General features: G+C 40.2%; 1 protein-coding gene across 1 annotated transcript in view; it reads right to left on the bottom strand.

Annotated features, from left to right (window-relative positions):
- MAP3K5 (mitogen-activated protein kinase kinase kinase 5) overlaps positions 1 to 26,469 on the bottom strand; it is a 106,479-nt gene that overhangs the window by 61,065 nt on the left and 18,945 nt on the right. Inside the window, exons 2-3 of the mRNA XM_054195030.1 lie at positions 11,906 to 12,045; positions 9,091 to 9,114 (exon numbers count right to left, since the gene is read on the bottom strand). Coding sequence (XP_054051005.1) covers positions 9,091 to 9,114; positions 11,906 to 12,045 — 164 coding nt within the window. The remainder of the gene's footprint in view (positions 1 to 9,090; positions 9,115 to 11,905; positions 12,046 to 26,469) is intronic.

The following is a 26,469-nucleotide window of genomic DNA, read 5'->3' as shown; positions in this document are numbered from 1 at the left end:
TGTAAGATGAGTCTTTTCAGAAGCATCACGTTGACCTTGAAATAGCCATTGGCTCAACAGCGAAACCTTTTTGAGGGCACACCCCAGTCACCCCAAGGCAGCAGGTGGACTCAAGTGAAGGTGACGTACACTCTTTTCAAGGTGACGGATGTTCAGAAGAGAGCAAGCACTCTGCAATTTAGTATAGTTAGGCTCACAGATGTTGAAAACAGTAACAACAAGCTAGGTGCCCCACAACAGGAAAACTGTAGAGGAAAACTAATCCTCATATGAACTCAAATAGTTTAGCATAACAAAACCAAATTAAATTCCCTGCCACATAGCAAACCTACCTGGCCAGTGGGACTTAAAACCACACTTATTTCAGAATAATCACTTATGGAATGTCTTAGCATTGCCGAACTGTATTGACTTCTATATATCAATGTATGAGAGATACTTTGCAAAAAAAAAAAAAAAAATCATTTATCTTCCTGGAAAGAGGGAGGCAAGATGTCTGGTGGTATGTGTGTGAGTACAAATTTATGCACATAGAAAGCTTGCTGGATATTTGTGGTTCTGAAGGGTCTTAACTATGAGACAGCACACCATCAAAATCAGGAGTTGTGCTGTTTGGTTTTCAAAGCTCAGAGTCCACTCTGAAGTAGCCAGCAGCCCACGAAGAAAAGCCCTAAGAAGCAATTCTTGAGAGCCCCTAAATCACTTCCGAAGTTAATTACTTTCTGGTCAGCTTCTTCTGCTCTCCCAGAAGACAACACAGCAATGAGAACATCACTTCAGAGACTCTCCTGACAAGCTGAGCCCCATGCATTGAGAAATCAGTGACTGAATAGTTCTCAAGCTGTGTGCTTAAAACATGCATTTTAACATGCATTATTAGATTTTAAAAACATGGAAGGATTGAGGTACTCTAGTCTATATAAATGTATGTGTACAGATATGTCAGTAAACATATGTTTGTGTACAGATCAGAGATTGACTATGAATAGTACAGGAATTGCTTTTTTTTATTTTTTAATTATACTTATCACACTATGACACTATAAGACCTCGCTATAAAGGCAATGCCATCCCCACTTCTGAGGGGTATAGACAAACTGTGTAAAATTTAAAAGTAATCGATGCAGGCATTTACATGAGGTCCACTGAGCTCAACTAACCCAGAACTCGGTTGGAGATTACTGCATATGCAGACTTGCACAAGGATGAATTTAGCCTTCCTCCCCCAACAACTGTAAATTATTACAGCTGAATAGCTAGGACACATTTTTCTGTGCGTGAGCGTAGCAATTACAAAGGAAACTTGAGAACTGAGAAGTGTATGACAATATTTTTAACAAGCAATTAAGGAGTGTGATGCTAGAACCCCAAACTGCTCGTCTTTACAATGGAGAACTGAATGGACACTTCTGCTCAGGAATATGCTAGCATGTAAGGCGATCACACACTTTCAAGAGCGAACGGATGAACCCTTGACCCTACTAAAACCTAACAGGCCCCACAGTAAAAAGCAGAGAGGAAATTATGAATTTGCTGGAACTGGTTTCAGCAATTACAGGACAAAGGTGGGCAGTGACTGGCACAGGAGCCACTATTAAGCATAGGCAGACTATTCTCCAACTTGCCTTTTTTAAATAAAGGAGAAAAAGGTTGGGAAGTAGGAGCCAAGAGAAAGGGTGAAGTAGCTACAGATATCCTGGGGCAAGCATTTTACTTCCTAATGTTTATTCAGTACATTAAAAATAAATTCAAGACTGCTTGCAGGAAGGCCTGCTCAGACCTCTGGCACACTGTTTCCAAAGCTCAAGTCTTAATTAAAAAAAATCGGCTCCGAAAAAGGATGTTACCAGCTTTTCAAATCCACAGAACCCTAAGTTTATCCTGGCATAATGGCCAGGGCACCTACAGAAACAGTCCTGAAGTCTTCATAAGTAATCCTTCGAGCAGGAAAACTACTCTTCCTGCAGAGGCCAAGTGCCTGAGTCCATTACTGAGCAAGAGCTCTTACAAACTGATCCCAAGTGCACCTTCTGTAGGAACGTGCATCTGTTCAACGCAACATCTATTTCAGTGGAACAAGAGAGCCGGCAAAAATTAGTTTACATGCATTTTTCCTGTTACCTGAGGTGGGGGGCGAAGCAGATTATATTATAGAGCCTGCTATAGAAGACAGGCAGACCCAGTAGCCTTTGGGAGTGGTGGAAAAGGAAGAACTTAATGGTAAAAGACAGGAGGAAACCACTGGCAAACATGGGAAGAAAACAGACGAAAATAAAATTAGTTTACAGTTGTTCAGAAGGACCCCAGGGTTCTCAGGGAATTGTCTCATCTTGATCCTTGGTGGCAAGTAGTGTGGGAACACAGTGGCCTTTCCCTCAGCCAGGGCATTAATTTGATTGTTAACTTAAGCTAGACAGTTATGTTTTGTGGGGAGCTCTGTATCTCTGAAACCTCTCCAGTTTGGTTGAAATTCATCAGACAAACAGGCAGATACAGAAAGAGGGTGGAGGATGAAAAAACAGTACAAGCTTTTAACTTTCATTTCCTTAGGAAGCAGGCTTTTAAAAAAAAAATAGAAAAAAAACCCACATGCAGTAAAGTTAAGAAATAGTTACCTCGATTTCACTTTCCTAGCTAAAGAATACATTAGATATTTAACAGCTGAACCTGACAAAGGCAGACACGCAGAAGCACTGGCGACAAAAGAAAAAAACCAAACCACCTACAATCAGAAGTTATATATTATTTACTAAAGGTGGTGGTGGAAGAAAGATAAGATAACAATGACAGCAAGACCGCTTTTGTATAATGAAGTCTGTCTCCCACTGTGGAGAAACATATTTTATCATCATCACAAATTCTAACTACAAAGAGCCCAAGCCCGACTGCATTTGGGCAACGATTGGGATGGGAGACCAAGAGGACCAGGCTGTGGGGGCAGCAGCTGAGGAGCTGCTCCACTGTCAGACAGCTCTAAACCCTTTTCCCCAAAGCAGAGTGCATGACGTGCTTCTTTCCCTCATTCCCAGACTACACAACCACTGTCTCAGCTCTTTTACTTCCTTCCTCACCTTTCTTTGTCAAAATATAAGCTACACTAACCTCAGTCAGAAAGGCTCAGGTGGTCTTTCTGACACACACTTCCTATCTGCTCACATACTGCTTTACATTTTGACTTAGTGCACATGATTCCACTTGGAAGTTTAAACATATTCCACCCATCCTATTAAAATCTGCCCCATAACACTCCCCCCCAACTCTGATCTCACAACCTCTGATATTCTTTCCTGACTTCACTTTATATTCTAAGTTTGCTGAGCACTGAAGACAAAATTGTTGTTTTCCTTTGATTCATTCCTCTGACTTGTCATACCATGTACAATGAAAGTAACAGAATCAAGCCATTCAAGAAAAATGGGCAATTTTTGAAGGAGTAACACCTTAAACCCAATTGCAGTATTCTCAGTTACGTCAAAACCCTTTAAAAAAATATGAGTAGCATAACGGGGCTTCAAAAATGGGTGGAATAGACCCTTTCACTCAACAACAGGTGCTAGAATTTTCATTTCCCAACCCTCTTTCATTATAAATCCTGCATTATTTGAGATTCAAAAGCTCAAATTACACTAATGAAAGTTACAAGGTGATTGCAGGCCACCTGAGTTGTAACCTGGAAGGCATTACTGAAAACACCACGGGCTGGGACAGGCCATGAGTGTGCACACAGATAGTTACTATGGTTCAGCCTGATGCACAAGAACTCAGGACATTAGATAAGGTAAGCTTGGCCTGAGCTCTCAGATCAGCTGAACTGGTTATATCTCAGAGAAACAAACATACGTATCTTTGAAGGCTTTGGGCCAGCACACTCAGTACCTGGCAACATCAGGCCACCTTCTGAAAGACTATCTGTGTCATAGACCATTTCATCAAATCACTCAGACTAATCAGAAGGCAGAAGTACTGGCTGGAGCCATAAACGCTTACCACAAAGTGACATTTGTAATTAATTTTTGCAAACGTTTTAATTGGTTTGTATTTTTCTAATTTCCCTTTAATTACTGTGCAAAACTAAACAATTCCAAAGCATGTTCAATTTCAGTTTAAATACAGCCATGTGATTGTCTTAATAGCTCTACCATTAGAGAATTGAAGACTGTGCTGCTCCTAGCTAAACCTACTGGTCACTGCAACATTAAGCACTTCCTTCTTGTTTGATATCCTGTCTCAGCTTCTGAAAAGAAATTAATACAGCACCTATTTGTATTCAAGAGATAATAAACATGTGTGGCATATAGTTATATGTTAATGATCGTAGTAAGAATATAAATCAGCAATTCTTTCAATATCCTCCTCTAATACATAACTGTTACTTGTAAAAGGGGCAGCCTTTAGGGAATTCAGTTTGGAGACCAAGTCTTCCTAGAAAGAGCATCATGCAATAAGATGATCACTATTCTCTGCCCCACAAATACATCTGACATAGTACAGAAGATTTTTCCCTGAAAGTTGTACATATTAAGATGACACGGTGCTATCCAAATGAGCATTGGAGTTCTGCTCAATTAGTTCTCAGATCTTGAATTTTACTTCCAAAGGAGAGAGAAAATCTGCAAAACCCCAGGGAGCCAGTGATGTGCAGCCCCCTCGGCTCCCTGAGGCTCTTCACTAACACTGCTCTGTTGGAATCATTTAACACTCAAATATCCACCAACAGAAGAAAGCTGCCTTCAAAGACAAGAAGTGTCAAAGAAAACAAAAATCCCCCGAAACAAAACCATGATGTTTTACTCAAGGATGGGAGCATCTAGCAGAATTCTATCTACTTGCCTAAGCTTCAGGTCAGCATCCCATTTAACTTTTAAAAATAAACAACCAAATAAATATAAAAATCAGTTGAGGTAATAAAAATAGCCAGTATTTCTCACAGTAGGAACTGTTCTTCCTGCCGACTCTCCTCCAATTAAGATCAGCTTTTTTTGCATTTCTGCTACTAGTTCTTCTGAGAAATATCTGCTCCTTTCAATTCTTCTCATGAGATTTTTCTTAAAGGTAATTCTCTGACTGCACATGGTGTTACATGTAGCAGATGGCAAAATCCTAAACCAAGTTATTAAATCGATTCCCTCCATCCCCCAAACACACAGTAAATCAACATGTGCTGATGTTTTAATGAATACAGACTCAGTTTGGGTTTATTTCAAATCCCGCTCACACAAATGACAGCCCTGCTATTGATTTGAAAAGGAACATAAGCAAGCCTCACACCTCAAATGAACTGAAGCACAGAGACTGGGTCTACTCTTTTAAACATTTCCCATTTTCTTTGGGAATACATGCTTTCTTTATATGCCCAGCAATAACGTTCTATTGCAGCCATGCCAGATCCTAAACGCCTGTTGAAAACCATCATACACTCTATGTGGTTCTTTCATCATATCTGCACAGGAAAAAACGTTCTAGCTTTTCTCAAGGAAAGTATGTGCCAAATATATTAGTTAAAGAATTCAAAAAATGAAAGAACGAGCAAGAGATAGTGATGTATCATAAATAACAATAAATACCACAGACGTCATTATCAACGAAATATTTACTGAAGGTTGCTACATAGCATTCTCACATACTTGGATACCAAAAATCGAACTGCCCCAAATTATTTGTCAGCTGGGTGAGGAGTATTAAAAATATTTCCCCCTGTTTCCACAGTGAAAGAGACCCCTAGCTAGACACATCCCATGGGATTTACAGTCTTTTAGCAGTACCTAAACGGAGGGTCCAAGCTTGCAGCCGCCTCTGGCACCCCTCATCCAGGGTCGCTCATTCTCCCACTCTCGCTGAAGGAGCGCCACACCAAACTGTCTCCCAAGCTACACCTTAAACAGGAGGCAGTCCGGAAGGGCTGTGGAAAAGCAGCGACATTTACAATCTCTCATCCCTCTGAGTGTCAGGAAAGGAAAACACTAATAGGAGTCCCCAGCCATACAACATTAACCCTGTTGCTTAAGTGCCTGCGAGGCAGCTGCCCGGCAGAATGGGTCCCGTGGCCTCCCCACCGCCCTCCTCATCCGGCCAGCAGCTGGACTATGGTCTCACACCCTGGGCAGGTCCCAAGGCTATCTGTCACCCCAACCTGGTGCGAGCAAGCAGCCCCAAGGGAAAGGTGACCACTGCGCCCAGGTGTTACTTACTGCAGTTGGTTGCAAACCATATGTATAATGCACGCACATTAAACTTCCTCAGATTCAGCAAGAAGTGAAATTTAAAAAAAAAAAACAAAAAAACAAAAACAAAATAAATTGAATAACTGGCTATTTTGAACCTGACCTGCAGCTTTTCTCCAAAGTTGGTGAGATTCAAACCAGGGAGAATTAGGATGAAATAAAAACTGGTGAGCTAAAACAAGTAAAGTACAGCCACAAACAGTAACCTTTATACCAACATCTCCTTGTGACTGAAACTCTTTACCAGTCATTTCCAGAATGCCTCTGCTGCTTGGTTGACCTCAAAAATCAGATAACAGCAAAAACTAAACTTAAGCTTTCAAAGTAACTCCCTCCTGTCGAAGTATCGCTCCCTGTAAAAATGTATGGTTTTGGTATTACTGCAACATTTGGAAAAGCTCCAACTAAATAGCAATAAAACCCCATATAACAGGAAATGACCCTATGTTATCTTGCGCTGCTCTGCCCTGACAGGCTCCAGGCAGCTTATCCTCGCTATGCAACATTCTATTGACTATTATTAGGAAGCACAAAAACCCAGTCAGAACAAAGAACAAAACAGTTGGTAATGGATTTTTTCTTTTTTTTTTTTTTTTTTTTTTTTCACTCCGCACTAGTTTTAGGGATACAAGGTTCAGGAAAAGCAAACACAAGGCATTTCAGTTAGACAGATATATATAGATGCACACACACACGTACTTGTTTTGCGGCCTTTTTAATCCCCTGGTACCAGGGATACCATTGTCCTGTTACGGCTGATGTTTGCGTGCTATTAAAAAACAAGTTCTAGAACAGCAGGACTAAACTCCTGGTTTATTCATATGTGAATTTCATTTTTTCATATTTGCAACCTTCACATAATCAGTTGTATGACTATTTTTCGTGAGGGTGGGCATCACAGCCACAGCCTCTCAAAACCAGCACCTTTATCATACCAATGTATTCAAGAGTCTTACAATTTATGAAGAAACATGATTTTCATGAAGCAGGAATTATATTCAATAGTTAGGCATGCACCAACGCTATGAAAAGCCTACTTCCAGGTAATTTGGCTGACATCATGCCAAAAAATGAGGAAAACGGAGGAAAAAAAATCAGTTGCAGAGATGCTAAGCCAGTTTTACTGACTTCCCTGTTCTAATCCCTGGGAAAATACTTCCTCCTAGAAAAGATGTTATGTGGGTGTGCTTGAAAACATCTGAGACTCTCAAGGAACACTCTTTTTGTGGCACACATTGAAACATTTCTAAAAGTGCTAAATGACAGTTTCACAGCCACCTCTCCAAATTTAAATGGAAAACAGAACAATCCTTTCTCAAACAGATGAAGGCCAAGTTATCATACCTCTCCTTGAGCTTCAGGGACTGTCACTTAAAAATAGGACAAGATGACAACATGTCCCCTTTATTCTACTCTACCAGCCATCTCCTGCTGGTTTCCTGCTAACAGAGCTCTTACCCCTACCCTCCCAGGGACATTACATTAGTCACACGTCATTCTCCCTAGATCCTGGGCCACCAGAGCAAAAATACAGGATGCAATACATTCATTTACACTTTTATTAAAGAAAGGCGAGAGATTTTTAGTCTAGCACGTCATTCACACCATTCTGTGAGTCTCTGAAAAGCACTTTTTAAGAGTTCTACAGAAACTCTATTAAAAAGCCTCTTTATAAAAAAACCCCAACCACCAAACAAACAAAACCCAACCAACCAACCAAAAAAAAAAACAACACAACCTTAAAATGCAGCATTAGGGCCAAAGCTTGCACTGATTTTGAAGACATCTTTAGAAACTCTACCAGTAATAGTAGATAACTGCATCTTTTTCAAAGAATCATGTTTCATACTAGCAGAAAAGTCAGCACTTAATCCATTAATTGCACTGTTAAATAAAAAAGTAAAACCAGGAATACTGCAGTTTTTATGGCAGTTTTAACACTGTGGGAAATAAAACCTCACCAATTTCTAAAATTAAATACTTCGTACGCCCCTTAGAAAAGTTTATTCAAATACATGGAATTGTACAGCACACACATAGCACCTCAGGATATCTACACAACACTGCCTAACCACTATAAAATTATATCTTAGCATATATGGCTACCAGTAAGTCCCAAAGGGAAGCCAAGAACAACTCAACATGCCAGATATATATTCTGACGTGACTGGCCCAGCTGCTCCAGAGCAAACCGCACAGAGAAAGCCGTGCTCTCACTCCCAGGTCTCTGCCTCCCTTGAACTTGGGAGTGAAAAAGGGAAGGGGGATTTGCAAGGCCAACCTCCGAAAGCAGAGGGATGCCAAGGTGCAGAAACCTACAGTTTAATGACTGGCAGTCACAGACAGACTACGGGGATCTGCGCTGCACTGGGACTAACAGCCTCCAAGACTCAACTTCCAGAAATAAATACACACACACTCGCTCTTTATAAATATATATATTTTCATAGCTGTAGCCATGGGTTTCTAAAATGAGCATCAGTTTCCAAATAACTCTCCTTTTCAATAGAGTATTTTTTAAAAACACTGAAGAACACTGTACAGAAAAAGGCAACAGAAAAAAAAAACCAAAATGACAGATGTAAATATTATGTGAAAAAATATGACAGACAAGTAAAGGCAGCAAGGAAAATACCACTGATAGATGGAGGCAAGGTAAAAAGTGAGCCTGGAACCTAGCAACAAAGTGATATACACAGATTTGCTGCTAGGATTTCCAGAATTCTGCATCTAACTCTGTAAAATACAGTAGGAGAGTGTTAAAGGATTCAAGTAGAAAGGATTCAAGTAGAAACAAGATAAACAACATTACATAGAACACAAGTTTGGAATGCCTAGAATTCAACAGGCACCCAGAAATCATACTTACATTATTCTTCTGGCAAATGATTTCCTGGAATGAAAAAGAAGAAAAAAAAATAATGTTGATAGCACTGCACAACTATTAGAAAAGATATCTGATCAGTATGACTTCCTAATATTAACATTTACACACACATGACAGGAAAAGGCTGGTTGGCAGATGTTTTCTATGCCTGTCAAATCAATATAAATCAAATATTGTCTCAGGAGACACAAAATTACTATGGAACCAAGTAAATACATACATCCTATAGATATACATAGGATTATATGTATGTATTATATATACATATATACAGATGCGCACATATACATACCCCTCCCTATATTAATTTTCCTAAAGGGATGCTGCCCAAAAGTTGACTGTTAATACACATCTACTCATACTTGAGAAGTTAAAAGTAGGAAGTAACATTCTGCTGCCAGCAGAAGAAACAGTGAAGAAGGGTAAGTGCAGTATTTCTATGAGGTTTTAAAATATTCCAAAACTGGTTGAAATTCATGTTGCTCTAATAAGTCTGATGCAAAGAATGTATCTTCACAGTTCAAACGTAAAGTTTCAGAGAACAAGAAGCTAGAGCACACACGGATGGAAAAAGCTGGTTCTTGCACACCAGTGTGGGTGGTACAGCCCAAGTGTGAACAACTTGTGGACACTGACCTTGCTTTCAGGAAGATTTGTCAGTAATTTCTGATCGTAGCAACTGATAACCCTGCCAGATTTATCAGGCAGCATTGCTACACCCGTGCTGCTGGGACTGCTGAGCATCTTCACCTACACCACAGCATTAAAAACCACACACAGTGCCAAACGAAGGCACCTCATACTTTCCACGTTGCATAGGTCAGGCTTCCATAAAACCACTCTTCCCCCTCTTGAGGGGGCATATTTCACACACTACTGTTGCTAGCTTTCCAAGCGTGGGACATAAACATCTAGTCAACCCCTCCCTGGCACAGGCAGGGACATCTTTCACTAGATCGGGTTGCTCAAAGCCCCATCCAGCCTGACCTGGATCTTCATACAGAGGAACATTCCACCAGCAAGGTTTTACCTACATTGCTTTGTATCCCAGTTACCATGTGCTGCGGTTTTGCATTTCTTACATTTTCATGATCATTTTTAGTTTTTGAATTCACCACCTTCTCTATACAAGGTTAAAACCGCAGTGACACTCCCGCATTGCTTCTACTCTGTCTGATCGCTGGAGCTAAGACAGGAACAAACATTGCCTCAGAAGATGCCCGGCCTTGCCCATAACTACTTTTTTCAGGCAGTTACTAAATATTACAGAAAGGGTCTTGCTCTTCGATGACTTTCCTGCAAACAGACAAAAGCAGAAACATGGGCCCAGCTCAAAGCTAAAGGAAACTGAAGACAGTCTTCCAGTGGGCACTGTACCAGTGGCAACTGGGACATCCAAGTCTCCCTGCGCAGAAATGGGCTTCCACCGACGTCAGTGGGAACCCTGCACACGACCCGTTTGCAAATCCAGCTCCTAAACTAGTAAAAAGTTCCCTTAATTGCCCAAGGAAGCCTGGTGCCTCATTCTAAGCGATTTTCAGTAGGAGTTGGGTATTTGGCTCCTTACTCAGTACAATGAAATTCTGCTCTGCTTATACTGTAGATCATTGTACTTGCACAATTGAATTCAATCCACAGATAGGTCTTTTGTCATTAGCAGCTTTATTTTTAGGGCTTTTATCCGGATACTCTTTGTTTTGCAAAAAGAAAGGAAATAATTGGATTGCAAGCAGTCCAGTTGGCCAAGAAAATCTGGAGGGAAGAAGAGGGGGAAGAAACTGAGTTACTCCAGGTATGTTCCTCCCAATAGAGGGCCAAGCTGCAAATAATGGTACAGAATCAAAACCAAATATCCTGCACTAGCCAGACGCAGTAGAAGCAAACCCTTCCTGAGAGGCGGCAGTGCCCAGATTGCAGCCTGACTCACCAAGCTGCTTACTAAAATGCTTCTTTTCAGCAATGCCTAGAATGGAAGTGCAATAGCATAAACCACCTCCTGATCAGAGCCAATGCATCTGAGGGAGGGGAAGTAACTGAAAAGACTGCCATCCAAGTTGTCTGCCCTCCCCCATCCCCATTGAAGTTGGTAAGCCTTTAGTAGAGTTAGCAGGAGGAAGCAAGTATCAACCCCTTGGCTGATACAATTCACAGCCCCATAGATTATCTGAAACCACCATCTTGCCTTAAACCAACCTACCGTACTGTGAACTGTGGCCCTGAGAACCAGGCACAAGTTTTGTTTTTACTAATTCTACTACCCTGATGGTAATCTCCAGCACAGCAATCCTGCAGGTACCTGATGCCAACAGCTGTAACTCAGCCAGACACACCAGAGACCAACTGGGGCCCCACCAGGTTTGGCCACAAAGCTGCTAACTTTACACGGGAGCTAAAACTTAAGAATTATTTTGCCGCCCCCTACACACTACTATTCTCCACCATTGTTATTACTGTAACAATTTACCCCAAACACCAGTAATTCCCTTGAATGATAAACCCACTTATTTCATTTCTCATCTGAAATTTCTCAGACCTCTGTTTCCATAAAAAGCTGTTTAACACCTAGGTATTTAACTGACCATGATAAGGTCATCTAAATCTTTCTCTAGGGAAAAGTAAACTGAGTTTTTCAGCGCTTCACTGTGGCCTTGTTTTCCAGGCCTCAGAATATTTTTGACACACTTTTGTGAACCACAAGCAGCATCTGTATTTCCTACGAAAACAGACAACCCATTTCAGGAGTTGGACCAACTGCGACTTCCGCCCTAACACACCACATTTTTCCATCGAAAGGTACCTTCAGGGACTGCAGAGACTCCGCATTTGTGTCACAGTAGAGGATGATGTTGTTAGCCATGCTGAAGCTCTCCCTGACTCCCAGGTGGTAGAAGAGAGACGGCTGACGGAAGGCATCACTCATCTCTACGACAGCAATATCTGCGGAAAGAAAGGAAAAATTGTCAACGCCACACGTTTCTGACAGCCAAATACTTCTACACCATATCTCTTCAAACAATTTGCTTCAATAAGAAGATTTTAAGTAGGAAATAAGACATTTAGAGGGATTTCCCCATTTTAGCTGTTACAACTGAATTTTGGATATAGTTAGCAGGATGTGGTTTAATTTTTTCTCATTTCTTTCTTCCTTCCTTCCTCCCCCCTTTTTTTTCTTTAAATGAGACCTTCATTTCCTCAGGTAAAAAGGGGTAAAACATCGCTAATCAAGAAAAGGCAAAAAGTTCATTTAGTGCCTTGCAGAACAAGATTTGTTTGGTTAATTGATGACCTCATGGAAAAAAAGAAAAAAATTACATTTGAGATGTATTTTCACACTCTGTGCAAAATGTAATAAAAATTCATGCAATATGTATACATCGCTGTATCTAGTATATAGATTCTGTACTAGAACTTTGAAAGAAAACAGCTGTAAATTGAAAAAATGGCAAAAGTAAAGGTCCAATGTAAACTACCATTCAGATCTATTTTGAATCATAGAGAAAGACCAGACAGAAAAGGACTAGGTACAGCAGAAGAGAAGGAAAGAAGAAGTCAATATGTAAAGCCATAGAAATCCCCATATAAGAAAGAATTTTATTGTTTGGAAAATTCTGTTCAAAATAAATTTTACCTGCCTGAATAAAATTAAGCACATGTACAGATGCTAACAGAACAAGGAATATAGTCCACAAATTCTCTTATAACGTGTGTTTCACTTGCCCAGATTCACACCAATGTAAAAGTAAAATAAGAGGCAGTTACAAGTGTCATCAGAAATAATTAAGCTTCTATTATATCCGGCAGCATATTTCCACTGAAAAAGGCTTGCGGGATCAAGAGAGCAAACCAGGAAAAATTACTCATCTCCACCTCTCCTGCAGACACCCTTCTGTCTTTTCACCCAATTCATTTTTTTCTGTTCTTTCAGAAAAAAAAAAAATAAATTAAGTGAAATGTACTTCTGTGAATAGTAGAACAAAAAAAAAGTAGCCTGGTTTCCAGCGTCTCTTCCTGCTTTCTCCTACCTGCGGATGCTTTTATGACAGAAATAAACAGATAGCAAGACAAGCCCTGTATGCAAAAAGCTTTCATACCCTCAAGTTTCTCTACTCTAACTGATCTAATAAGACATTCTACCTCCAACCACAACTTTTCATCTTGCCTATTTACATAGATGATTAAAACAGCAATGAAGATATTCAATGAAAGATAAGCCTCGTGGTCACGCTCTCAACTGGGAAGGCAGTAAGCGTTATCTCTTCACCTTGTTGAAAAGTAACATCTTTGAGACATCTGCTCTTCAGTCATACTTTACTGTAACTGGCCTACAGGCTTAGAAATTATGAAAAAGCTGAAGAAAGGACAGATACACACAGGGGGATGACCAGACAACATTTGCCTATAAGAGCTTAGGCTCTTCAAGAAACAAGATTAAAAGAGAGGAGACTAACGTGGTATTAAAAAAAAAAAAATTCCCTTAAAAATCAAGTATTAAATTATGTTTTTTAAAGTTTCATAATTTGTGTTCTAAAAATCTCCCTCTGTCCAATTTCACATAAATATTTGCAGTGTGGATTCCATCAAATACATTTTATTGAAATAAAAAATGCAGTGCATTGCTAAGACCATACTTATGCTGACTTTCATTGATTTTAGGAAACTGAGACATCCCAAAAGGCAAACAAGAATGACGATACTGCTACTATATTTTGTTTGGGTGAGACTAGGGCTTGTTTGTTTATTTTCTCTAGGATGTTGCCCTAATACAAGCTCTATTTTTAACTACTCTTATTCATATAGAAGTCTAACCTTGAGCAACTGTAAGTCTATGGTACATTTCTGTTACACTGAACAGGAGGAAAATTTGCACAACTTGCCATAACTTAATTCTCAGATCTTGCAAGATAACGTGCTCTCACTAGAGTTGCAAAACTAAGATTAAAAGAGAAATATTACTTAAAAAAGAAAAATAAAGTGATAGAGCCTGATCAAAGTTAGAAACAGAAAATGCTTGAGAAATCGTAAGTTAAAATGGCAAGTTCCCAGGACCATGAAGGACAGAATAACTCTTAAAAAAGATAAAATTATATACATGTGTGTGTATATATTACTGTCAAGATCAGCTGGCCAAATCATAGAATGGTTTGGGTTGGAAGGGACCTTAAAGATCATCTAGTTCCAAACGCCCTACCATGGGCAGGGACACCTCCCACTAGACCAGGCTGCTCAAAGCCCCATCCAGCCTGGCCTTGAACACTTCCAGGGATTGGGCATCCACAACTTCTCTGTGATTGTGTTAAATCCATTTAATACAATCTTACTTAGGGCCACACTGTAAGAAATGTTCTTGGGTCCCGTCTTATCCCTATCATAGCAACACAAAAAAAACCCAAACAAAAGCCTTGAGTTACTTAAACAGAGGATGGAAGGGCCACAAGAATAGGGAAACATCTGTAAGAAAAATTACACGAAGGAATTGGTATAAACTCTGTTGTGATACTTGTATTTCTTATGCAACTAAAGAGGATCTCTTTCCTTTACTTGTTAAGACTTCTTTTAAATCCAGGCCTTCTCAATAATGTCATTTGATAAAGCAGACTCTTCCTTAGAAAAGGTCCAACTTCTGTGAAGTTTTCCTTCTCGCTCTAGCAGTTAGGTGTTTTAAGATGAAGTTGCTCATTCATGATGAGATCAGATTTTGTCTATCCAATAAAAAGCCCTATACCCTAAACCAGCTCATCTGACAGACCCATTTCTCACTATCTTCTTTCACAACATCAGGAGGTAAACTCCTCTGACCAAAGGAGGGATCAGCGTATGGAGCACTGGTCAGAACTTCAGAAGTCAAACACAGAAGCTCATAAAATGAAAGCTCATAAGAAAAGGGTAGCGGTAATGATTCCTATAAAGTGCCTGAAATGTACAGTCAAGTGCACTATAAAGCAGCTAAATACTATATTCAGCTACGCAAGATATGATTAGAAGTTTAGTGAAGCTGAGCAAGACTTGATGGTTTTCAATACAAATCTAAGTCAAGTAAACATATATTGAAATGCTCACTAGTTTGGAAGAGCCAGGATTTAGCTAAGCCCACAAGAATTATTTGGTCATCAATACATATGCTGCCAGAATCCTATTTATCAGGCTCTCACTCTTGTTTCCCGCAGATGAAATTAATCTAATAGCCTGCTGCAATGAAAGATACATTTTTCCATTCACTGGAAAATACAATTTCTTAAGGCAAAATAGTATTTCAATAAAGATGGAAGAATTATCTCTACAGTTACACGGGAATAAACCCTCCTTATCCAAGTATTTGCAGTTTCAGTTTCAAGGAAAGCAAAACAAAAATTGACCAAGCATGGGAATCAGAGAAGAGTCCTCTCAACACCTAAGCCCTCAGGAGGAAGCACTCAAGACCAGGGACTGACAATTCACCCCAAATACTCTTGTACGTCTTCTATGTTGCAGCAAAGGAAGTCTGTTCAGGCTCCAGAAGACTAATGAGCAGGGTGGGTGTGGAGGAACATTGTGCAAAACAGGAGCAAGAGACAGGGAAGCAGAAAAACTGTAATTCTTGCAACCCCACAGGTTGTGGGAAAGAATAAATTTTATCCCTTACTTTGGTTGCAGCACAAGATGAAATTTCACTTTCTCTGCCTCATGATAGTGGGCCTGGTTACAGATCACTGATACTATTTAAAGAAAACAGGGTTAGTATGGTCTTTGCCTTTGCTAGTCATCTTTGACATTATGCCTAAAGTCTTACAGTAAGTTCTTGTGTCTTGCTAGTTTATGAACAAAAAAGTAAGTCTAGCCATAACTTTCTCTCCCATCTCCTTAAACAACTGGCGTGCCTACACAGATGTGACCAAAACGTATCATAAGCAGGAAACTAAAGCTTAGCTCTGGCCTAGGTAGCAGAAGCAGCATAAATACAGCACCAGGCAGTTCCGTCATCTCTTGGTGTCCATTTCCTAAACCACCCTGAGCTCTACCTGCCTACTGACAGCAACCAAGGTGCCTGTGATGAAGCTGCCTACCTACACATGAGCTGGGTAACCACACTCAAACAAGCTGCAGACATAGCAACAACCACCAAGCAGTCACACTCTATGTTATTAGGCTAACTAACATCTATACCAATAATAGCTTGAAACACACCGTCACACATTCAAGAGAACAAAATACCACTACACTGTGAATCGGCTTCTTATTAGCCTGGGAAAGCAGATTCATGGGATGGAGTTGGAGGCAGTCAACTTGACCCTTCTTGCCTGAGAAGTAGTAGAAGCTCAAGGACGCGCCTCTGTGAAGCCTGACACATATTACAACTGTGTTACCAACAATTCTCACCTACAGTGTAAACCCACTCAGTTCCTTTTAAGCTATGCGTGCAAAGACTGAGAACTTCAGATATAAAATCTCTACTAGTTAACCTTTCTTGAGAAATGGTACAAACTTAAGATTATACATGATAACATGGTCAAGAAGGGTAGGTGTCCATTGGTGGATATAAAGCCCTTTGCTCTTGGCTACTGCCAATGCCTTTAGTCACCAAGAAAGCGACAAATGAAATGCAGTGGTCAAAGTTCATCACCTACTCATTGTTTAAAATGTAACAGGGCAAAGAAGAATGTTTAAACAAATGCTCTGAGATATCATACATGCACACCCTACTTTCTCATACTACCTGCTTACTACAGTGCTGCCAGGAAAAAATAGAGAGTACAAACAAAGCAGCTATAAAATTAATGAATGTTTATATTTGCTATTATCTTCTGATTAATTGGTATTAAACACACAGCCATTGCCTTACATTCATTGTCTCACAATTAATCAGCACAAAAGGAAAGCTGATAACGGCAACTTCTGAGACAGACTAATATTTACGGTTCTTTTCCACCTTGAGACAAAACTTATTCAGTGCCAGTCTGAACACTAAGCGCTTTTCATACTGCAGTAGCAGCTCTCCATTCAGCATTATAATGATATTTTCGACAAGCCATTTGCTATTGGGTAAGCTTTCAGAAACAAGCAAACAACATCCTTATCTACTTCAGCTTCTGCATGGTTCGCTACACTTGGCACGGATATCTTCCTCTTTACCCAGAGACTGCCCTGCACGAGGTAGGAAACCTGCTTTGGAAATCCCAGCACCACGCCAGTACAGTTTGGTATTTCTGGTTCAACCATGCAAACCACAGTGTCACTGACTTGTCAGCACCACTGGAATCAGACATTTCCCGTCAAGAGTGTCTCATACGTCTCCAAGACCGGAAACAATTGTTGTTTAGGTGAGGACACCTAAACACAGGGGAATGGCTGACCTCCCAGGAAACCCGTCCAGCCGAGCCAGTCTGTTGGGAGAGGCTAGCCAAAAAAAACCCTTTGGATATGGGGAAGGAAAAGCAGGTAATGACCGTACGGGTGAGTTAAATGTGCCATGTACTAAAGAAAAAGCACAGTTTTTGTAGAAGCTCAAATTGATGTGCAAAGTATGCTCAAGGGCACTAAGACAGAGACATGTGATGGACACATGCTAGTTCTTATCTAGCATAAAACATTATAATTCAGGATCCTTATAGTGATCCTGACTCAAGTGGTCTCATTTTTCTGAAATAGAAGCAGAGATTCTGATCACTGAAGTACAAACCGGAGCCAATCCTGCAGTGTACTCCAAGGGGAATTTCTGAGCACACATTCCCAGCGGATGCAACACAAGCCCAGCAGACTGGTGGGTGTCCCCTTCTGAATGCTGCGTAGCACAAAGTAGACACAGAAGTAATTAGAGCACCTAATGCTTACCCCAAAAGCAACAAGTTACCTTCAAATACAACAGTACCATATTGCCCTCATGCTGGTATTCAGCCCACCGCTCCCTGAGCAGCTAAACTGAGAATTCTGAGAGCTCTGAATTTCAAAGTGAACTTCTACACCTAGACCCATAAGCAAAAGGTATGATTTCACTTCAGATAAACTCTTTGAAGAGCTAACTGTTACTGTTAGGGGTGGTCCTGACCCTCCCCCACGTGTCTGTATCAGATCTAGCGCGGTTAATACCCAATGAGGCAAGTGAGTAAGTCTATCTGTTGGCTTGCTGGGCTGGGGGGAGTGCACAGGATCAGTTGCCCCCTGGCTCAGTTAGATGATCTCACTTTCCACCCACACAATCACTAGGTCCTATACAGAGAAGGCACCAGACACCCACAATATCTGCAGGGATGCAAAAGAATACCTCCTGAATTCTGCTTAAGATTGAGAGTCATGTATTGTTCCAGTGGTAAGGAAATTTTATCCCCCATACAGACATGGATGCAACACCCACTTGTTCAGGAACCCCAGATATAACACCATCACAGGAGGAAGAGTTCCTTGAGGCACAATAGAGAAAACAAATAAACACACCACCCCTACCCCCCAAATCCACCTCATTACAGATACAAATTAAGCCTCTATACCCATACTGACAGACTCTGTATATGACCCCATTTAGATCTCTGGGAATCTGCTCAATAACAAAAATAAATTAGTTAATCACTTAAAAAGCAACCTTTCCTCTTTTTAAAACATTGCTAGTTGCTGATTTCTTGATAGATAAGGTAAGAGAGAAGAACTACTTAAGGATGACAGTGTGGCACAAAAGCAAATATAAGATGCCCCTGTATAAATTTAAACCAGAAATCACGATGTTCTGGAGCACCTCCCCAAATGTTTAACTGATCAGTGGTGTTTGCTCTGCTGTTGCATAGGAGCACTGCAAAACTTGCGCTCTCTCCCACAATACATCAAGGTGCTTCTTAGAAAAACCTGTGCGAATCGATTCCTGCCAACTTTTGTAGCTAATTGGTTCAGATCGTTCTCATCAAACCAAGTGCAGGACTTCACCGAGCAGAACCATCCAGACAAGGAGGAGAAAAAACCCAACCGATTGTTTTTTTTCTTTTTTACAACAATAGCGTTCTAGACTGAGAGCCTCCGAGTGAAACCCTGGCCTTGGTGACTGCACTTCAAGTACGTGAAGGGAAAAAAACTTCTTGCTTCTGTAATCCAAGGCTGATGGGAGCAAAGCAGAAGGTACTTACTGGAATAAAACAGCAGAAGCTGGCAACTAACTGGTAACACAAAGAAAGTTCATACCGATGGTTAGAAAAGGCATGAGAAGGGGAAAAAACGCACATGACAAACATAAAACGGGAGTGTGTAGGGATTAATACAGCAAACTACATGGCACAATCTAAATGACTATATCAGTGATCTGAAGACAACTGGAACAATACAGAGAGACTTTCTGCTGAAGGGAAAAAAAAGAAAGCTTGAGATTCAAAAAATCCACTCTCTCTTGGCTGAAGACAAAAGACTGTAACGTTATCACATGATTCCAACCCCCAACAACTGAAAAAAAACAAAACCCCACTCTCAGCTTTATGCACGTGGGAGGAACTCAGGATTAGGCAAGAATAAAAGATGACAAGCAAACAAAGAGCCATTTATTTAAAAATAACCTTAATATGTTCAGGCTCACTGCATCTGTATCAATCCCAGCGAAACAGGCTCCCTACTGCCAAGAACACCAAATAATAAATATTATCTCAACTCCAAACTTTGCATCAGAAAAAATACTCAGAGCTCAAAGAGGTAACTAATGAGGCTCAGCTGAAGGCACGAGCACATTGCAGGGACAGTAAGTGTTAGGACCTGTACCAAGTGTTAATGTGTTTTTAAACAATCTACAAACACAACAGCAAAAAAAGTCATGGAAAACAAGGCAAACTGTAGCAACTCAGTACTTCTACATTTAGAAGTTTTGTCCTGAGGATCCATATCACTGCAATTTTTTTTTTCAATGAAGACCAATCACGTTTGGTTTGGAAGGGACCTCTAAAGGTCATCCAGTCCAACCCCCCTGCAATGAGCAGGGACATCTGCAGCTAGATCAGGTTGCTCACAGCCCCATCCAACCTGACCCTGAGTGCTTCCAGGGACGGCACATCTACCGCCTGTCTGGGCAACCTGTGCCAGTGTCTCACCACCCTCATTGTAAAACATTTCTTCCTTATATCTAGTCTAAATCTACCCTCTTTTAGTTTAAAACCATTGTCCTTTGTAATATCACAAAAGGCCCTGCTAAAAAGTTTTACCCCATCTTTCTTATAAGCCCCCTTTAAGTACCGAAAGACCAAGCACTCCTTTGGCCTGGACAAAATCTTAAGCAGACAAAAAACCACAAAGAAATAAATAAACAAGAGATGTGATGGTATCTGTGTGATTATTTTGGTTTATGTTTTCAAATTAAGTGCCTTTAAGATAAGAGAGGAAGGACTGATTATTCTTTCTCTGAGGAAGTGACTGAGACTACCCAAGAAGAAAGTACTTGTGGGACCACAGCTGTACTGACAGAAGAGCTCAGAAGAGTCCCACAAAAAGCAAACAGCCAAGCCTCAGAGGTGACAGAAAGATTTCCTAAAGTCTAAAGGAACTGTAGAGAGTTTGCCACAGCTCCAAAGGTGCAGAGCCACCTGAAGGACAGGAAGGGCAGGAGGAAAGTTGATCAAAAGTTCTTTTTATTTCTGTTTATTCTGTTCTGTTTATTTCTGCCTTAGTGACCTGAAGCTTTCTCCACCTAAGAGAAGTATTCTAGCTTTTATTCTAATAAAATCTGACTATTTTCATTTATAACATGGTTATATATTTGGCTTCTTTGAGCAGCTCACTGAGACAAGAATGTCCAGGCAGATCCACCTCCAAGTTTCAAAAAACAACTCTGGTTTTTCATTGCAGCAGCTAGAGGGATCAGATCAAAGCTCTGTTTAGCTCAGTATCTCCTCTCTGCCAGAAGCCAGCAATCACTTTTGTAGAGACTGTAAGAATGGGGCAAATAAAGACTGACCTTTCTCAGTCAGCAATCCAGTGACATTTTCAGAGAACTCTTGAGCTAACTAGAAAGCTGAATAGCAACAACTAATATGGCGCTTAATATTGTGTGAATAATTAGAGTTGCTTTTCTTCCTATGCATTACTTTGCATTCACTATCACTGAACTTTAGCTGTCCTTTACCTGCTCATTTGCCTGGTATCTTAAGACCCTCTGCAATTTTTTACAACCATTTTTTAATAGTTTTGACTAGCCTGCACATCAGCAAATATTGCCATCCTGCTGTTCACCAGCAGGAAGTTTCCAGATCAGCCATGAATCCTCTGAAAAGCCCAATTCACAAAGAAAGTACAGAGCAATCCTTTCACCAGCACATTTTCCTACTGGCAACCTTGCTTCATTGCAAAATTGATCTTCTGTTCCATTCCTTTAAGAACCCATTCATCTGAAGAAAGTAAAGATGTCATCTCCAGTTATTTTGTCTCTTAAAGAGTTTTTGGTAAGGTATTCCATCAAAAGCTTTTTCACATTCCAATGTATTGTCTTGAATGGACCACCTTTAAGTACAGTCTCGCCAAAAAAGTGTGATTTCCCTCTACAAAAAAGCCATGTCAACTCTTCCCTACTGCCAGATTTTATCCACATGTCTATGCAATGTATTTTTGATTTCTATTTTCAGCCCATTTGTCTATCTCCCTTTCCTGTGCTGCCAACATCAACTAAAGTTGGAAGTCATGCACCATAATTAACAGCTTAGCTTGTTTCAGTTGGAGGTCTTTGAGAACTTTTGAGTCATCACCTAGTTCCCATGAGTTGTTACTGTTCATTTTAAAACAACTCCTCCTGGCAATTTAAATCTGTGGCAGGTCCTCACCTTATCCCTTTAAAGAAAGTCTTTCTTAAGATCACAGCAGGAAAGATGCATCTTTCTAAAGTCCTCCTTTTCTATCTTGACTGCATAAGATCCTTACCTTGCTCCCTGTTGGTGAAGCATTCAAGAATGCTTTTTTTTGTAGTCTATCTTCAGCAAGTATTGCTCAAACTCTTCTGGAAACTGTCTTACTAAGGCTTACATTTATTTTGACATAGTTCATAGTTTTTTTTAACTTGTTTCCTCATCTGGACAGAAGTTCTCCTTTCAAAGGGCATCATTCCATTCCTTCATCCTCTTGGCAGTGCCACCTTCTGTGGGTTACTTTAAAATTTCTTTTAACATGTAGCATGCATTTTCTGGAAGCAATTTTCCTTAAGATATCTTCATGCTATCTGAAAGTTTCTCCTCTTTTTAGTTGCTCCTTTCAATTTCTTGCTAAGAAGCTTGCTTATTTTTACACAAGCTCTGGTAGAAATGTGATCTGCACCAAGCCAAAATAAAAGGCTAAGACAGGCCGAGGCAGACTGTGTAGACCCTTCTGAAGATGGCCAGAGCCATGCCCATTAAGCTGCTGAAAAAACAAACCCAGAAGTGTTCCTAATATGAAGACGCAGAATTTTTTCTTACAACATTATTTTCAAGCCATGGGAGTTAACATTTCCCAATCCAGCGATACCAAAAATGGTTTAAAGACAGAAGATTCATGAGCAGCAAGCACAGATTGAAAAATAAATACATAGTATTTCAGGAATATGATGAACAGCAGCTGGAAGGCCTGGACAAAATGGGGATCTTCCCAGGCGTCTGAAAATTTGGAAGCAGAAATATTTGAAGAGATGTAAACAAAGACATTTGTTAAATATCTTCACTTAGTCAAGAAAATATTTCTGTCCTAAGAAGAAAATATCTCTCATAAATACTACAGTATTTGAGAATTTTAGGTCCCAAGTCTCATCATAACCAAGGGTACAAAGTACATCTACTATCTCTGGTTCTCACCACTCTCTCCACAAAAATCTCTATGTTGCAGCATTTTCAATACTACGTCTGGTGTTTTCCCAGGAACAGAAAGACACAGTGAAAACTAAATTTCCAAGGGCTTAAGATTCTCATGTGTCATGTTTTCTGATAGAAAATACCATCACATCTTAAAAAAAATGCATGAATCTTTATTCATTAGGCTTGATCCAGAAAGAAGTACGTTCTTAGTAGCTTTGCTGCAAAGTAATCGTAACAACTCATATTCTGTTAAAAAAAACTGATATGAGAAGTCTCAACTAAAGTATCTGATCATTAACTATTGAGCTGGCAATATGCTGTGTTGCTTAAACTTAAGGCTGGATCCAGGACTTAGGAATTTAAACTGCTCACTCCTACGTTTTGCAGTTGTCTCTTGAACATTTTAAGATAAACTCCAAGTTCTGTGAAAACCACAGTTTTTTCTTATAGGATGAGAGTATTTACCCATGATTCACTGTCAAACTGCAGCACAATATCACAAGTGCAAAGTCATACTTACATTCCCGAGTTGTAGGTCAATATGGCTAGAATTTGTTTATGGCACCCATTTGGGAAGCACCCTGAAGGACAGGAGGGAAACTTGGTCTGAAGTGAGACTGACAACATTCAATAAACGTGAGAATTTATTATCCCCCTATGCTTAAGGGTGCTGAAATAAAAGGTAAAACTGTCTAGACAGCATACAGGAAAAAAGGAAAAATATTATTATATTTTGCATATACTAGCAGTCACAGAACAAAGGAGCCAGCACTGTAGGCTACTGCAAAAAACCCCCACATTCTGTACTGTGTAAAGGGGAGGTTCATACGAAAAACACAAGATGTTATAATTCTCCTCTACCTGGCACTCATAAGGCATGGAATACTGTGCACAATCTGGGGCATAATTGAAAGAAGAAAGTCAAACTGGCAAAGTATCTAGAAGAAAGGAATAAAACATGAGAGTGATGACAGATCTAAAGACACACGATTAAGGAGGAATTACTGAACACACTAGAGTTGTTTCATCTATAAGGAAAAAAAAATTATTGCTGTACATGTCGTATGTCCTCACTGCATAAAATGTTGCTGCCAAGCAGAATCATAGAATGGCTAGAGTTGGAAGGGACCTTAAAGATCACCCAGTTCCAACCCCCCTGCCATGGGCAGGGACACCTCCCACTAGACCAGGCTGCTCAAAGCCTCATCCAGCCTGGCCTTGAACACTTCCAGGGATGGGGCATCCACAGCTTCTCTGGGCAACCTGTTAGAGCATCTCAGCAATTGTCTTCTCTGTGTTTATGAACAATAAAAGAACAATAGGACTAAATAAAAATTTACTTTAAATTAAAACATAGAATAACATTGTAGTAGTTTGTTCTTTATTTGTTGTTTTTTTTTTAAACATCTCTTAGAATGCGTTTGCATCCAAAGTAAAGGAGATTTAGAACAGATTTTGGGAAAAAACTGGCTATCTTTAAAGGCAACAGTGTCCACGCAAGGTTTAGGGGAGGTTGAAGACTCCTTGCTACTGGAAATTTCCAATAACAGATTGGATTCCTCATGGTGGGGCGGAGTCATCAATACCTGATCCATCCCTGGAGTTCAAGGTGGATTAGTGACTCCATGGACTCACTGCCAACCCTACATTCTTCTATGATTTGCATTGCCTGTTTCATATTTGCAAACCACACTATTCTCATTTAACAAAAAACATACTGCACTGCTGGCTCTGACTTCACACGATTAGGACACCAACTTTTTCAGTTTTCTTCATGCTTAAAATGCATTCATAGCAATGTAATGATGCTAAAATCAGATAGAATAGGAATGCTTTTATGCCAATATCTACCCTGCAGGCATTCCAAACAGTCTGTATACACAGGTCTGATCTAGAACATCTTGATTATATATCAGAGGAGCTTTCACGGAATATAGAAATTAATATAGAAGCAGACAACAAACAGCTCCAGCAGCCCAAGACCTCTTTTTATTTACTCTTTACAAGAAAATGCTGTTATCTGGATCAGATGGATGAAAATGGGTAAAGAAACCCCTTTCAGCCTTCTGTGAAAGGAAAAGACAAAATGGAAAATTTCCTTTGAGGATGCTCAACTGCACTATTATTTGTTTCAGCTCAGAAAGCAAATTGCACAAGAGTAAAACAAGATGTTCCATGGAAAGCGCTCCTTTTACTCCAGCATGTTCTAGATGTCTCTCACGTACTTTCAGTGTTTTTGCACAAATTAAGCGTTGCATAATACCTCCACACACACACATCCCAACCAAAAGAAGTTCCTAGAAGCACCTTCTATAAAAATCTTCCTCATGTGCCCAAGTTATAGGAGTTGTAATGAAGGATGTTGCCTTCAGAAGTACTCCGTATTAATCAAACTTTCTTCCACTCAAGTCAAAGGTAGTAACTGAAGGGCAAAGGCATTAAGTTACCAATAAGAACTTTTTAAAATAAACCACCCCCATCCCACTCGCAGAAAATTGTCCAAAATATCCAGAGAGCCACAATTAGTTTGTATCCTTTACTAACATCAGCTACATCAACAGAAACTATTTTTCACTGCTTTTATCCACCTCCAAACAGGCACTACTTTAACCACAACGAGTAAAACATAGTTGTCAGAAACCCGACTGTGAAAAACATGTGCTAAAGTATCCCTAGGGATATCCCCACCATTACAGAGACAGGTCACCAAGAGGAAATCAAGTTAAGATAAGCTTCATTTCACCAGAAACCAGGTTGCCTCAAGTACCTACGAGGTCTCAGCACGTCCTAGGGAGGTCCTCTCGGATACACTCATCAGTGGATCCTAGTCCCCCTCCTCCTGATTCTACTCTATAGGTCTCAATTCCAGATTGCTGGAATTCATGCTTCAAAACACATGAGCTTAAACACTGAAATCCCTGGCTTCACTTTGAAGGTGATACACAAATTAAAGATGCAGAACTACTGCCAAAGAAAAGCATCCTGACAGGAGAGCTCTTGGAGCTCCTCTGTGATGAAGCTAAGGAGGCCAGCCAGGTGGCCACACAACAGTGCACAAAAAACACATCCCAAAGCCAACCTGGCACTACACTTATGGACAGTTTTCCTGCTATTTCAGATGCCAGTGTAAACCAGTGTGCTTCTGTGAGTCGGTTTATGTTAGCTGATGACCTTGTCCACCTGGCATTAAATAGATCAGCCTTGTTCATCATCATCATTTGCATCTACTTCTGGAAAACATATACAATTTCATTTATTTTGCAAATTAGTTAAAAAAATTTCCATCATCTGTCAACAAACTGTGTCAGTTTGGTCTTAAGGGTAGCAGCATTAAGTCAGATCAAAAAGTCCACCTAGTCCAGTACCTTATCCCTACCACTGCCAACAGCAGTTATTAGGGAAAAGAAAAGAAACAGAGCAACTGCAGAACCACCTGGTACATAGAATCACAGAATCTGTTGGGTTGGAAGCGACCTTTAAAGGTCATCTCGTCCAACCCCCCTGCAGTAAGCAGGGACATCTTCAACTAGATCAGGTTGCTCAGAGCCTCATCAAGCCTGGCCTTGAATGTCTCCAGGGATGGGGCCTCCACATCTCTCTGGGCAACCTGTTCAGA

Source organism: Rissa tridactyla, chromosome 3, assembly GCF_028500815.1.
Source record: "Rissa tridactyla isolate bRisTri1 chromosome 3, bRisTri1.patW.cur.20221130, whole genome shotgun sequence".
Lineage (NCBI taxonomy): Eukaryota > Metazoa > Chordata > Aves > Charadriiformes > Laridae > Rissa > Rissa tridactyla.
The sequence above is the reverse complement of the archived record's forward strand: the minus strand, read 5'-3'. Positions and strand labels throughout refer to the sequence as shown.